The following is a 14396-nucleotide window of genomic DNA, read 5'->3' as shown; positions in this document are numbered from 1 at the left end:
TGCACTGGCTGCCAATATGCTTCCAGTCAGAATTCAAGGTTCTGGTGATGACATTTAAAGTCCTAAGTGGCTTGGGACCTCGATATTTGAGGGAGCGCCTCTCCCTCTATATGCCTGCCTGAGGACTGAGATCTGTTGGAGGGGCCCTCCTCTGCATCCCACCAGTACGAGACATACACTATGATGGGACATGGGAGAGGACCTTCTCTGCTATGGCACCCCAGTTGTAGAATGCTCTCCCCTTGGAGGCCCAATTGGTACAGGCACTAGTTTCATTTCAGCACCAAGTAAAAACATGGCTTTTTTTACCAGAGTCTTTGAGGGCTAAATGCGTTCCCTAAAGTAGCACACTGCTTTAACTGTTTTATAGTTTTAGATGTTAATTGGTATTAGCTTGTTTAATGGTTTAATATGTTTTTAGCTGTTTAAATTATTTATTGGTTTATACTGTTTAAATTGATTTTATCTGTACGCCGCCCTGAGATCTTAGTGCCATAGGGTGGGATACAAATGTTTTAAATAAACACAAAGCAAAATTGAACTATTCCTCTATTAATAAGACAGTGCCTCTCCACCAATAACCATCCATAGACTGCACTCTCAAACATCTGGGATTGGAGTGTGGCGGTTTAAAGTCAAAAGAGTGTGGTTTTCTGAACAAGATTGAATCCTAGCATCATTCTGAGAGATTGAAAATGGTCCCCTTCAATCCTGGTTCACATTTGTGCAGTTTAATTGTACCAGGAAAGATCTGCTTCATTGATAAGACTAGCTAGTTTCCAGATCTCACTACAAAAGACAGGGATGTTTTGCAATAATCCTGTTTTTCCAGTGTGCCCACATTCTCAAGGGTATAATCTTATGTTTTTCAGGATGCATAAAGAGGCAAGAACACCTCTCCAAGATTATGGTATAGAGAAATGGCTTATCTATTCCAAGCTGGAACTGCTGTAATAAGTAGTGTGGGAGAGTTAAAACAAGAGTCTTATGGCCAATAAGGAGATATCCAAAACAAAACAAAAATGCTTTCAGTGGGAAAAAGCAGCAACTGCATATATAGTTTTTATTGCAAGAAACATATAAAGTAGAAACTGCTGGAACCATTTGGTCCATTTACTGCTTGCTTAACTAAGTGCTGTTTTGTTAAGAGCATGCCTGTCAAATATATGAATATTTTACTCTGCATCTTTTAACATTTCCGAGGCTGCTGAATAATGCACATTCTTTTGGGCAGTATTATCTTCTCCAGAGTGGGCTGTGGCTTTTGATGTGCTACTTGTGAGGCTGCTGCTGGAAACTGATGCCCAAGCTGTAAGGTTAAGACAGAAAGAAGGAATCTTAACGGACGAACACCCAACTACAAAACATCGGCATTAAATCCAACCTGGCAAAAGGGACTTATTTGTTTTGTATCATGCTTTTTGAGCAAAAAAACAACAGTTCCATTTAAAACCTTACAATTCAAAGTTCAAAGACATTAGGAGAAATAGACCATGAAGAGAAAGTGGTGGTGGGAGAAAGAAGAAGCAAACAGACTGAAAAACAGGATTCTAATACTGAACAACAACCCCCCCATTCTAATACTGAACAAAAACACAAAATATAAACAAAATAAAGATGACTCCCACATGTGGAGAACATTTAGTTCCTTTGAATAACATGGAGGAGGGAAACAGCAGAAGATGAACAAAGAAGGCATCTAATTGTATCTTTGCCTACCTCTCTTCCTCTTCTGGTTCTCTACTTTTGTGAACCCAGGTCCCAATAAGGGATATAAAAATGCCACCTCCCATCCTAAGGGCAAGGTCAACAACAGGGCAGGAAGATGGCTGCCACTGCCAGCCTAGTATTTTCTAATTTTTGTCTACCACTCTTGTTACACTAGCAACTGATCTGAGTTGGATACCAGAGCCAGTAACAAGAGGCATTAATTCTGGCTTTCATACACCCAAGGTGAGGCACTCCACTCCCAAGGTCCTAGGACAGCCCTGGGTACTCTGTATTTTAGCCTTTCAAGTGAATAGGAAACAATTTACCCAAGTATCAAGAAGGATATCCAAGCAGATTTTGTAAACTGGGTCCCGTGATGAACCTTGTTGGGTTTACCACAACAGAATTCACCAACATAAAACTCACAAGGGGTTTCTCTACACTTTGTCTTGTCTTGCAATTGACTAGTTAGTTTCATCTCCCTTATAAATACTTCAGGGTGCAATCCAATGCAGGTTTAGACAGAAAAAAGTCCTGCAATTCCCAGTTTTCCCGGGCAGCTATACTGGCTGGGGAATGCTGGGAGTTGTAGGGCTTTTTTCTGGCTAAACCTGCATAGGACTGCGCCCTCAGAGAGCAATCCTACGGCCACTAGACACTGTCTAGAGGGCCATAGAATTTTTCAGTTTCTGGGAACCAAGCTTGGAGCCAGGGCACGGAACTCTGTTCCGAGAAGCTGCTCTCCCCTCCCCCTCATAGCTGTCTCAGTTCTCTCCACGCCAGTTGCTTCTCTGTGCTCATAAATGGAGCACCGAGAGGGCAAAAAGGGGGTGGTCCTGGGGACGGGGAGGAGACCACGGAAGCATCTTTATGAGGCTTCCTATGCACAGCGCAGCCTCCCCCGCTCCCGCTCCGCCATCCCCGGCTAGATGCATGAAATCGCACATCTAGCAGAAAATGCAGGGCGGCCGGAGCATGGAGGACAGGATCCCCTCCGTACTCCAGCCACCCTGCATAGGACAGTCGCCAGCCTCCGAGTTTGGAAGCTGGTGACTATCTTCACAGGACTCTGCTCTTATTCTCAGGTCAAGCACAGGGGTCACAGCTCATAGTAGTCATTGGGCAAGGGAGAAGGGAACAGACAGTTACATTCTGGACAACTCTCCAAGATCACAGCAATGCAACTAGTCATGGGGGCGGGGGCGGGAATGAATTTTCCCAGCCAAGACATTGCTGTTTGAGTATTTAGAAAGCGCAAGATGCCCAGAACTGAAATGCTTCCTGAGGGAAGACGCCTGGATGTTGTGCAAGCAATAAGTAGCAACCGTTATATTTGTTGAGTTTCAAAATTGTTTGTACAGAACGATATTAGCCATTTCAGCTCTGGTCAGCAGAATGAGGCCATAAAGTGGGCTGTGCCACTTCAAACTGCAGGTGGTGGTGAGACATTTTTTTTAAAAATGTTCTTCTAGGTTAGAGATAGGCAACTTGTGGCCCTCCAGATGTTTTGGCCTACAAATCCCATCTGTCCTACCAGCATAGCCAATGGTGAAGGATCACGAGAGTTTTAGCCCAAAACATCTGGAGGGCCAAAAATTGCTTATCCCTACTCTAGGTTAACAGATGCACCACCCTGCTGAAAAGAGAAAGCTACAAAGCTGACAAAGAGCTGCATTACAACCTTCACACTTCCATGCTAGTTTTCGCCAGACAAGGTGTTTGAAAAGAAACACCCCACCTCTGCCAAAGTGGTACATTCTCAGCTACTACATGACTGCTGTATGTGTAGATGAGCACCCAATTTCATTGGGGAAGTGGGCAACCAGAAGGGGGCTGACAGAATTTCCGCCCTCCCTGAATGTAATTATGACTCATGCCTTAAGGCCAGGCATGGCCTTGTGTCTGCTAACATTTAACTACCAGCATCTTCCTTGTATCCAAGCCATTTAATTTACTGTATTACCAGAGGGATAACTTGTGCCACTGGACAATCCTGTAGCAGTAATAGCTGCTGCCAAAATATCAGTTGTTCTAAACTGTCGCTTATTCTGGAACCCAAATACTGCTTTCTGTCCCTCTAGGATCGCTATGAAAACAATCCAGCCAGAAAGAGACATGGGGAAAGGAGTGAGCTGGATGGGAGAAGGAGGGCAGCAGTATTTGATGTTTGTAGTTTAAAAAAAAAAAAGCCAAATTAATCCCTGTAGCGACATCTTAAGGCTTCAAATGGCCACATACTAGGATTACTTTGATTTATTCATACTGAGCAAGAAGGAAACATCCTGCAGAAGTCTAAGTGTACAACACAGCTTGAACAGCACCGGAATTATTACAGGTCCTGTCCCGACATGTTCTCTGCATCTGATGACAAAGCATTCCACTGCTTTCCAGGCCAAGAAAGCCTAAGTGCTTTTTGTGCCAGTCCTTTCCCTAGGTGCAGAATACAGGTAAGGAGGAACAATCTTTGATTCTCCCATGCCCCCCATTCTTCCAGTACTCATTTGAGGTCTAGCTCTGACCCAGTTTGTGCAATCAAATGGCATGCCCCTGCCAATTCCTGCGTTAAACAACCCAGGAATTGGCCATGACATGCAAACCAGGTCAAAGAGTCTTGTGGCAGCTTCAAGTGCCAATAGATTTGCAAGAATTCTATGTGGCATAACTTGCGACAATTCTATAAAAAGCATGATTTTCCAGATTACGTGGAGAGCCTCTAGAGACAGGAAACTCTTCATGAAGTTGCCCTCTACTTGTAGAGAGTGATGATGGGCTAATATGCTCCTCCTCCTCAAGTGTTTACTGCCATCATTTTCCTAATGCCTGAAGAGGGCTATTGAGTTATGACAGAGTATACTGCCTGCATGTCATGGCCATTTCAAACCAGTGTCCACCTCTTTTAGATATCTATGTGTATTATTTTCTGCCAATTCATGCATCGGATGAAGCGGGATACAGTCCACTAAAAGCTTATGTCACAACAGATCTGCTAGGCTTTAAGGTCCTGCAGTGTTCTTGTCACAACAGATTAATATGCCCACATCTCTGGAAGCTGTTAACATTCAAATATAGTTCATTCACATGAGAAATCTTGAAGACAACTTTGCAATTTGTTCTGCTCCTTAGGTACTTACTTTCTCCAGTGTATCTGCTAGCAAGATACTCATGCTTTGCATTTTTATGATATTAACAGAGCTGTGAAGCAGACAGAAAGAGAAAAGTTAACCAGGACTTTCATCTTCCTAAAACCTAAAAATGTTGTTTAACAAATCACTCGGCTGACCCAGCCGAGGGCAGCTTTGCTCTGCCTAATAAGCCAATTTAGGGCCAAAGTAGCTATGACATTACATGACTGGCCCTTGTGTGCTCAGTTTTTGTTCACTAAATAGCAGCTAAAGGGCCCCCAATGTACATTGGGACCATGGTGGAAGCAAAGGGTTAAATCCCTTCTGCCCCATGCCATGGTCTGGACCCAGATTCCTCCCCTGTGGCTGATTTTTAGTAAACCAAACGACACAAGATCCAATCACATACTTAATGTCAGTTTGGCCCTCATTCAGTCACTGACAGCTAATTGTGCATAGATCATGGTGTATTCTTTGGACTTTTGATTCAAAGATGCATGAGTCATGGGAAAGGCCACATAACAAATTCCCCAGTCACCTGAATATAATCAAGGTTTAAATCAGAAGACAGAGAAAGCTGAGAGAAAAGCCTCTGGATAAACAAGTCCATCTGCAAATACAGTTTTTACCACAGGTGAGACACAACCAAGTCCACCCTTATGCTGCGAGTGTGTAAGAATCTCAAGTCCCATGTGCACTGTTTTCCCTATTTCTATGTAACATTAACTGGCTCTTAAGTAGAGGTGAAAGATATTAGTATAAGGCAGGGGTGTGGAGCCTCTTCCAGGTCAAGAGCAGAGTCCAATTTTGGAGAAGCTCTTGGGGGCCCCATTCCAGGGATGGGCGGGGCAAAGGCACAAGGTGCAGGGACAAAAACACACAAGATACTGGCACATGCTAGCTTAAAGCTCTTCCTGCCTGTAACTAAGATTTAGGAGAGGCATTTCAACCTTTCAGAAGGGGGTATGGGGCACAAAAGCTGGGAAACCACCAAATGATCAGTGGTTGTGGGAACGGGGTGTGGCCATCTGGGGAAGCTCAGAGGGCCAGACTGGGACCCCAGGAGGGCCAGATTTGGACCTCAGGCCTGAGGTTGCACACCCTAGGTATAAGGTGTAGCTGACTCATCCTTCTGAGCATATGATTTTTGGGACCGTTATCTGGGTACAGATAGTGACTGGGTTCAGACAACATGATAACCCACACTCAGGGGTTGAGGATTAACCGTGGATTGTTGTTGAAATGGTTTAACCACGAACAACCCATAAGGAGAACCCATGGTTTGTTGTTGGGTTGTGAACTGTGAGTTGTTTGCGGGTTAACCATGATTTCTTATCGTGGCTGGGTTCAGACAACACGATAACCCATGTTTCAACAACCCACAAATCAACGACAACCCACATTCAACCCATACACAACCGTTGAGTGGGGCTTATCGTATTGTCTGAACCCGGCCAATGTAAATTGGTTTTTTTTCTCTAACCAGAACATTGCTGTGAAGCCAGAAGATGAAGCTACAGCTGAACCACTGACAGATTTCAGCCAATGCATTTTAAAATAGTTTCCCCATTTTAATAGTCACTGCCTAATAGGACCAAATTGTTTTATAGGCCTTTTGCTTACTGGTTTTGTGCAGAGGAAGTGAATGACCTCAGCTCAGCCCAGTTCCAGGAATAGTGTTTATAAGGTGAGAGGAAGACCACAATGCTTATTTTTGTGTGTGAGGTTTTGCCATAAATAATGACCATTTGTCTCAGAAGAAAAGAAAAGAGGATTTTTTCAGCACTGTTGCATCATGGGCATCTGCTTAGACTGCAAAGAATTTTACAACTCTTCTTTCCAGCTTTCCTGGCATCACCTTTCAAATGAAAATAACACTTATGCATGATGTGCTTTGCATCACATAGCATATAAGTCTTCACTGAGTTAGTCCTCCTCTGCTACAACACTCTGCAGGGACAGTTATGACTTATTTACAGTGCAAGCCTATACAGGTCTGTTGAGAAGTAAGTCTCATGGAGTTCAATGGGACTTATTCTCAGGTAGGCACATACGAGAATGAAACCTTTTTTTTGAGAGTGGGAGAATGCACTGGTAAGAGAGCCAGTGTGGTGTTAGTATCAGCTAGGACTGGGGAGAACTAGCTTCAAATCCCTACTTGGCCACAAAGCTCACTTGGTGACCTCAGGCCAGTCACTACCTCTTAATCTAACCTACCTTACAGTGTTGTTGTGAGGATAAAAGGGTGTGTGTGAACTATTTGTGCTACCTTGAACTCACTGGGGGAAAGGAGAGATATACATGAAATAAAATAAATAGGAAGCGATGTGATTAAAGTATTTTCTTTTGGTCCTGGAATTTTAGGTGATGGCAGTAAAAAGCTTTACCCCGATGCTCTAAGATTCAGCTATTGGCAGAACCACTGTGATGTCACAGAATATTTGTGAACATTCTAACTAGGAATGGATGAAGCACCCCGCAACTGCCCTGCACACCGCTCGCCAGACTGTCGCCACTTATCTGCCTGTTTGGCTCCCTGGACAAGCTGCCGGGCTGTCCCCTCAATGAGCCACCATTTTGCATGAAAATGGCAGCTTGTTGTTTTATACAAAAGCCCTTTTATGCAAATGGCAGCCGTAAAGCTGCCATTTACGCAAGATTACAGGTGTGAATGGACTGCTTTATGGCCAGCATTTGTGTAAAAGGCCTTTTATGTAAAACAACGCGCCACCATTTTTACACAAACTGGTGGCTTGCTTAGGAGTTGGACAGCTGCACGCTGCTCACTGGGCACCTGTGAACCGCCCGGCAGCTCATCCAGGGAGCTGAACAGGAACAGGTCTAGGAGGTCGAGCGGGGGGGGGGGGGGTGGAGTCTGCTGGACTCCACCATCCTCTTGGACTCCCGCAACATCCCTAATTCTAACTGCTGAGGGAATGAGACTGGTAATAAAAGAACATGCACAGTCCAGCCTTTTGAAGAAGTGAGAGGTCACAAATATTGGGAAACGGACTGTGACAGTATAGCATTTTAAACCTCTTGATGCCTACATCCACTGGCTGGACAGCTACAGAGTCCTCCGAAGAAATGAGTTGTGAGCATGTCCTGCCTTTTAATTTTTTAATTATTATTTTTAAAAAGTTCACATGCATACATTTCTAGCGCTGAAAGTACTCTATTTTGTTTTCTAGTTTCCACATTACCTTTGTTTGTTTGCTGCAGCACTATTGCTGCCATCTTTATCATTCACAACTGAAAGACCTCCTCTTTTCCTCCCTAACTTGAACTCATTCACCATCTCATTCACTCACAGCAGCACAATGTGGCAAGCCTCAACAGTGCACGTACCTTGTTTTTTCTTTCACAGGGGTTTTGGAACTTCTTTCAACAGGTGCATTTTCTAGCTTCTTGGAAACTCTCATGCCTCCTGCTTTGACTGTAGAGGAATATGGTGAGACCACATGTGAGTGGGTCTGTTTTAGGTTATGCAAGAAAAACATTGCTATCTATACATCCAGAAATAGCGATCAGAATCAGTGTTTAATTAGTCACTTACTCCAGAACATGTACACTCCATTCAATACATGCATACAACACATTATCTAGAACAGGGATGAGCAGAAAGCAAATCTCCAGATGTTTTAGACTTCAGCTTCCCCTGCTTATGCTGGCAGGGGCTGGGAGTTGAAGTCCAAAACATCTGGAGATAGACCTTCTGCCCACCCATTCTAGAACACTGGAAACCACCATATACTGAGTCAGACAGTCAATCCAGCTCAGCATGGTTTAGACTCTACTGGCAGCAACTCTCTAGGACTTCCCCCCCAGCGGTACTAGGAGATGCCAAAGACTGAAGCTGGAACCTTCCGCAAATAAAGTAGGTGCTTCACCACTAAGCTACAGCCCTGATGTTCACAGACAACAGTTATTAACCTAAGTTCATAGACTACAGTTATTAACACTATCCCTTTGATTTGACGAAGACAGCATTCATGCATTTATATGCATTGCCACCTAGTTAGTGCTGGTTGTACTGTTTACACACCATTCATTTAGTTGTAGATATTGTGCCTCTTACACACAAAGCCATGTGAAGACACCTTCCTTGTGGTGTTATCCTACACTGCTGCAGTATAGGTCAACACCACACCCACTTAGCAGAACTAATTCCATGGGGTTTTCCCTTCCTCTCAGGGGAGTCCCAATAGCTGGGAAAGACTTATACAGTTGTGACATTCACACAGATACATGGTGTTATCCCGTTTGCAGCAACTATCTCCCATGCAGCGGGATGATGAGTGTCTTGGTCATGTAGAGTAAGTGCAAAGGTATTTACTTGGGAGTTACTCTCAAGCGTAAAAAACCTAAACCTACTTAGAGATGTCAAATCTCTGGAAATTTTCAGGTATGGGGAAAAAATGTTTTTTTCTGCCCCCCCGCCCCCCTGGAAAAACTTGGAAATTTTGGAAAATGAAAAAAAAGCAATACTTTTTTTTTAGCGCTCTGTACAGATCTAAAGTCGCTTTGTTGCTTTAAGACAGCCTTCCCCAACCTGGTGCCCTCCAGATATTTTGGACTTCAGGTCCCATCAGCCTCAGGCAGCATGGCCCATGAGGAGGAATCCTGAGCGCTGTAGTCCAAAACATCCGGAGGGCACCAAGTTGGGGAGGGCTGCTTTAGGAATGTAAAGCAGCCTTTTTGTTCCTGAAGTTATTTTATGTATGACTTAGTTTGCTCATAATATTATTGTTATATTTAAAAACTTTTAAAAGTCAACTCATTTAGTAAATTTGTAATTACTGTCTGAATAGATTAGAATTACATTAAGGGAGCAATCCTGTGGCCGCTAGTCAGCGGCTAGACGGCCATAGGATATTTCGGTTTCCGGGAACCAACCTCAGAGCCTGTGCTCCGAGGTCAGTTCCCTGAGAACCGACCTTCCCCCCCTCCTGCACTGCCTCGTAGGCAGCTCGGAACAGCCCCATGCTCGGAAGAGGAGCGCATAATGGCGAAAACGGGGTGTTCGGGGGAGGTGTTCCGGGGCAGGGAAGGAGGAAATGCTGGTACAACACATCCAACGTGTCGTCCGGCAGCCGCTTACCCCGCTCCGCCTTCCTGTGGCTAAATGTAGGGAGGCTAAAGTGTGGAGGGGACGATCCCCTCCATGCTTCTCCTGTCCTGCATTGGATAGGTGGTTGCCTCCGAATTTGGAGGTGGCTGCCTATCCCAGCAGGATTGCTCCCTAAATGACTGCTATAGCATCAGAAACATAGGACTCTATAGAACAAAAGCCAAGCTGTCAAGAACACACAATGGTGACTCTTCCCACATGTTGGGAACCTGAGCATAAATGTCTATCATTAAATATACTTTAGATCAATAACTTTAATAAGAAATTAAAGAACTATCTATGCTGGGAATCTTACAGAGAGATTTAAAAATATTTTTTCCCCATGGCGTCATTATTTCCAGACATTTTACATCTCTAGTCTTTCTATAAAACTGTTCTTATTACAAAGCTTTTAGAAATCATTTTGGGGGGAGTAAAGGCTGGGTAACAATATATAAATACTTTGTCTTAAATTCTAAAAAAAATAAAAATAATTCAAAGCTGTTCAATTTTTCAGAAAACAGTCCTTATAAAAAAAAAAACAACCAGCCCCCCCCCCCATTTTTTTCATTTTTTTCCCTGGGCCTTCATATCTCTTGAAAAACAGGTACCAATCCAAAATATGGAAAAAGAGAGAGATTTCACTTTCCTTTTACCACACCTTGATTTTTTTGGTGTTTTGGCCACCACAGTTTAAAAGTTTCTTTGCAGCTAGAACAGATGAGCATATTAAAAAAAAAAAAACATGTAAAATTTGGTAATCTGGAGTACTTATGGTTTTAAATTCTCGCTTCCTGCTTTCTCAGATATGAGCATACTCCATGACAAATGGTATTGAATTTATTTACTCAAGATACTGCAGAATAACACATTGCTTACTTCTTATAGTGTTGGATGCATTCTATCAAGTAACAATTATGTTCTGTTAACATGCCTGTCAGTCACAAAACCAATTACCACCAAATTAAAACCACAGCAACAAGAGTTTCAGTGTTTAGCAATGTCAAACAAATTCATCTTTAAAAGCATGAAGAAATATTTCAGATCCATCGTCCAAATACATGACTTTTTTTGTATGGCACAAGTATATTGCTACATTTTTAAACTTTGTGATTAAGAGGAGGAATAAAACCTGAAATGAAAAGGGGTTTAATCAAGGACTTATTTCAGATATGCACAACAAAGAACTTCACTCATGCAAGAACTTCACTCATGCATAATGATCATAACAGGAAATTGGTTAAGTTCAGTTTTAATAGGACTTTTTTTTTTCCAAAAAAGAATAAACAGGGTTGTTTATACAATGTCATGACAATACCTGGTGCGCTGTATAGTAACAGATGCAAAAGACTGTCCTTGTCCAGAAGAACAATTTGCCATTCAGATTGGGGGGGCGGGGGGGCAGGAGTAATGGGAGGAATATGTATGTTAGCTTCATTTCAGTTGGGGAGAAGTAAGGGGTTAAATGAAAGGCTTTATAGAAAAAAGGAGAGAGGGAATGCAAGCCCTGTACACCTGGTGCCTATGCATGCATCTTTGGGGCACCAAGTAAAGCCATTTTATTGGTCCAGGGTTTTAATTAAGTATTTTAGGGTGTTTTATTGGCTAGTTTATTGGCATCTTATCCAGATTTATGTTTTCAGCTGCTGCAGTGTTCTAGTATTAAATGCAGTTTATTTTATTATGTATTACTTTTTTTAAGCCACCTTGGACATTTTTGTGGAGAGGCTGGGTATAATTTTATTAAATAAGTAAATATCACATTATCTTCTGGAGAGGCGTTCCAGTTATTAAGGGGGAGTTCAAGGAGGTATAATGCGACTTTCCTTAGGCATAAAAATAACAATAACCAAATTGAACCTAGCAGCAGTGCAAGATTTAAAATACAATACCAAATTTAAACAGAAACTGAAAAACTAAAATGCCTGGGAAAATAAAAAGGTCTTTTACCTGGCACCCCAAAGAGAACAATGTAGGAGCCGGGTGAGTCTTGCAATACTTGCTTTACTGGGGGCAGGGGCAGTGTTTTGTTAGAGAACAAAGCCGCAATTCTTGCAGGCTTTGTTCAATTAACGGAGCAATTACTCAACTATTTATTTTTGTTTATATCATCTTTATTCCAGCCTTCCTCCAAGGAGGTCTGGACAGCATATATCACTCACCCAGCCCGTACAACTTAGGTTAGGCTAAAATCTTAGTGACTGGCCTACACTTCATAGCTTGAGTATTTAAGCTAATCACACACTCCTACACTCTGGTTTAAAATACTGCTGCACCATTTAATTGGTGTGGGATTGAGAATAAGCAAGCTGGCCCTCCCCAACCTGGTGCCCTCCAGATGTTCTTGGGACTATATTTCCCATCATCCCTGACCACTGGCTATATAGGCTGGCTAGGCCTGATGGAACTTGTAACCCCAAACACCTGAAAGGTGCCCACTTGGGGAAGGCTTGTGGCGGTAGGATGTTCATTCTTAGCCAGAGGAAATGCTGGGTTTGCACACGGTGCCTGGACAGCCTCAGTGTCATATCTCCATTCACAATGTTTTGGTCAATGACCTTCATTTTCAACACCCCATTAAGGAGTCACGTTCGCTACTACCTAACTACTACGCCAACCACACAGATGCTTAGCTAACCCCAAAAGCCGGTAGCATGTGAGCTTCAGCTGTTGGGTGGTATAGAAATGCAACAAACAAATAAATAAGATGTGTCAGCCACTAACCAGGTCTAACCCCAAACCAGCCCCACAAACAGGTTAACAACTTTGAAGCTAGAAGGGTTTTTCTTTTTTTTCCTCTGGGAGTGAAGCCAGGCTTTTTGGCATAAACAAGGTGCATTCAAGCCCTGTTGCAGCAGGGTTCTTGGGGAGCTTCCAACTGGGAGGATCCCTAGGGGTGCGGAATTGCCTCTGTCAAAAGCACCCTAGGAGAACCTCTATGATAGACAACAGCCATGCGTGTGCATATTCGGCTGCAAGAGGGACAGAACTGGAGCTCACCCTCCCCTCCCCACGCGCCGCAGTCCCCATAAGCCCGCAGGCACGTGGGGTTCATCACCCACGCTCCTTTTATTCACTGTCCTGCACGCACGCGCGGCCCCGATTCAGATGAGAACCGTGGCGCTTGGCGAAAGGAGCCTTTAATCCCCCCCCCCCCCCGCCGCATTTTCTTCCCGAAACGAAACCACCGTCTCCAATAGAGTCAATGCTTAAAGGCACGCTTAGCTTGGCCCCGTGCGAAAGCAAAACACTGCCGTCGTTTCTAATGACGCACTTAGCCTCACACGCCGTTCGGCCCTCACGCACAGGCGCGGAGCAGGGGAGGGATCAAAAGTACTAGTGAAAGGAGGAGACGGAACCGAGCAACGAGACACGGTGGGCAGCGGAGCCCCCCCGCCTCAATCCGGGGCAGAGGAGGGGAGCCCCGCGCCGCTCTGTTTACAGCCTCCAGTCGCATTTCCCCCAGCAATGTTATTGCCAGGGTGGCTGTTCCGGGAGAGGCTTTACCCAGGAGGTTTTGGAGCGGTGCCAGTCAGGTGGCCATGCAAAGCCCAGGAATTAACAGGGTTGATGCCACTCAGCGTCGCCTCCTCGCCCCGAGATGCTGCCTTCGATAAAACCCGAGCGGGTCTGGCCGAGGGGCTGCGCGTCTTTCCAAGAGGGCGGAACCTTGCGCCGAGAGGCTGCAGTCCTCCCCCGCCAGACTTCCCTTGTTACCTCCTTACCTGCTGGGGAGCGCCCCACTTTCAGCGGGGAGAGCGGCCCAAGCAACTCGGAGTTTGCCATAACAGCTATGCCAAAACAAAAAAGCGAGAGACTTGGGGGGAAAAACCCGACCGCGCAGCTATCGAGCACTACTAACTCGCGGCGGCGGCGGCTGTTTTGCTCCTTTATTGGGAGGAGAGTGAGGCAGAGGGGCGGGGCTCCCCATAGAAAGGGGCGGGGGAGGGCCAGCGCTGGAAGAAGTTTAGAAAAACTTTAGGGCGTTCTTTTCTTTTTTTTTTAAGGAAGGGTTGATTGTCCGCCAGAGATCAGAAAAAGGTCTCTAGCGGTGCAAGCCTACACAGGTCTCCTCGGAAGAAAGTCCCACTGAGCTGCATTTGGAACAAAAAACAGGAGTGGACAGGAACTTAAGCCATTTCAGGGGTCGTTGTTCATAATCTACATGAATATTTTTTATTATTTATTACTTACATTTCTATACTGTCCAATAGCTGAAGCCCTCTGGGTGGTTTGCAACAAATTAAAACCATAAAACCATGATCAAATACAATATAAGAGTTTAAAACGACAGTAGAAAATAAAAATACCCCCCCCCAAAAAAAAACTTGTAGTGCAAGGATTTAAAATAAAGTAACAGATTCAAAAAGTTCTGTTACGTTAAAACATTCTATTTAAAACAGATTGTATTCTGTTGTGAGATTTTTCAGACCTGATGTGTTGGACCCAACTCT

General features: G+C 44.1%; 1 protein-coding gene across 1 annotated transcript; it reads right to left on the bottom strand.

The window, feature by feature from the left end:
• Window positions 1-1049: 1049 nt before the first annotated feature.
• DAPL1 (death associated protein like 1) lies at window positions 1050-13806 on the bottom strand. Its single transcript, XM_084811211.1, has 4 exons — window positions 13668-13806; window positions 8181-8268; window positions 4842-4902; window positions 1050-1309 (listed from the first exon to the last, which is right to left on the bottom strand). Exons 1-4 carry the CDS (start codon window positions 13726-13728, stop codon window positions 1190-1192), a joined length of 330 nt encoding a protein of 109 aa, XP_084667337.1. The 5' UTR covers window positions 13729-13806; the 3' UTR covers window positions 1050-1189.
• Between the last annotated feature and the right edge of the window lie 590 nt (window positions 13807-14396).

Source organism: Heloderma suspectum, chromosome 1, assembly GCF_057233095.1.
Source record: "Heloderma suspectum isolate Gila_16-S chromosome 1, 16-S_ref, whole genome shotgun sequence".
Lineage (NCBI taxonomy): Eukaryota > Metazoa > Chordata > Lepidosauria > Squamata > Helodermatidae > Heloderma > Heloderma suspectum.
Note: the sequence above shows the minus strand (reverse complement) of the source record. Positions and strands in the feature narration are given on the sequence as shown.

What these genes read in the sequence shown, in the direction of transcription:
- DAPL1 (XM_084811211.1), bottom strand. Translation starts at nt 13,728, where the DNA reads ATGGCAAACTCCGAGTTGCTTGGGCCGCTCTCCCCGCTGAAAGTGGGG. An exon ending in AGTGGGGCGCTCCCCAGCAG is followed by an intron (nt 8,269 to 13,667) that starts GTAAGGAGGTAA and finishes ATTCCTCTACAG; the next exon opens with TCAAAGCAGGAGGCATGAGA. An exon ending in TAGCAGATACACTGGAGAAA is followed by an intron (nt 1,310 to 4,841) that starts GTAAGTACCTAA and finishes TTAACCTTACAG; the next exon opens with CTTGGGCATCAGTTTCCAGC.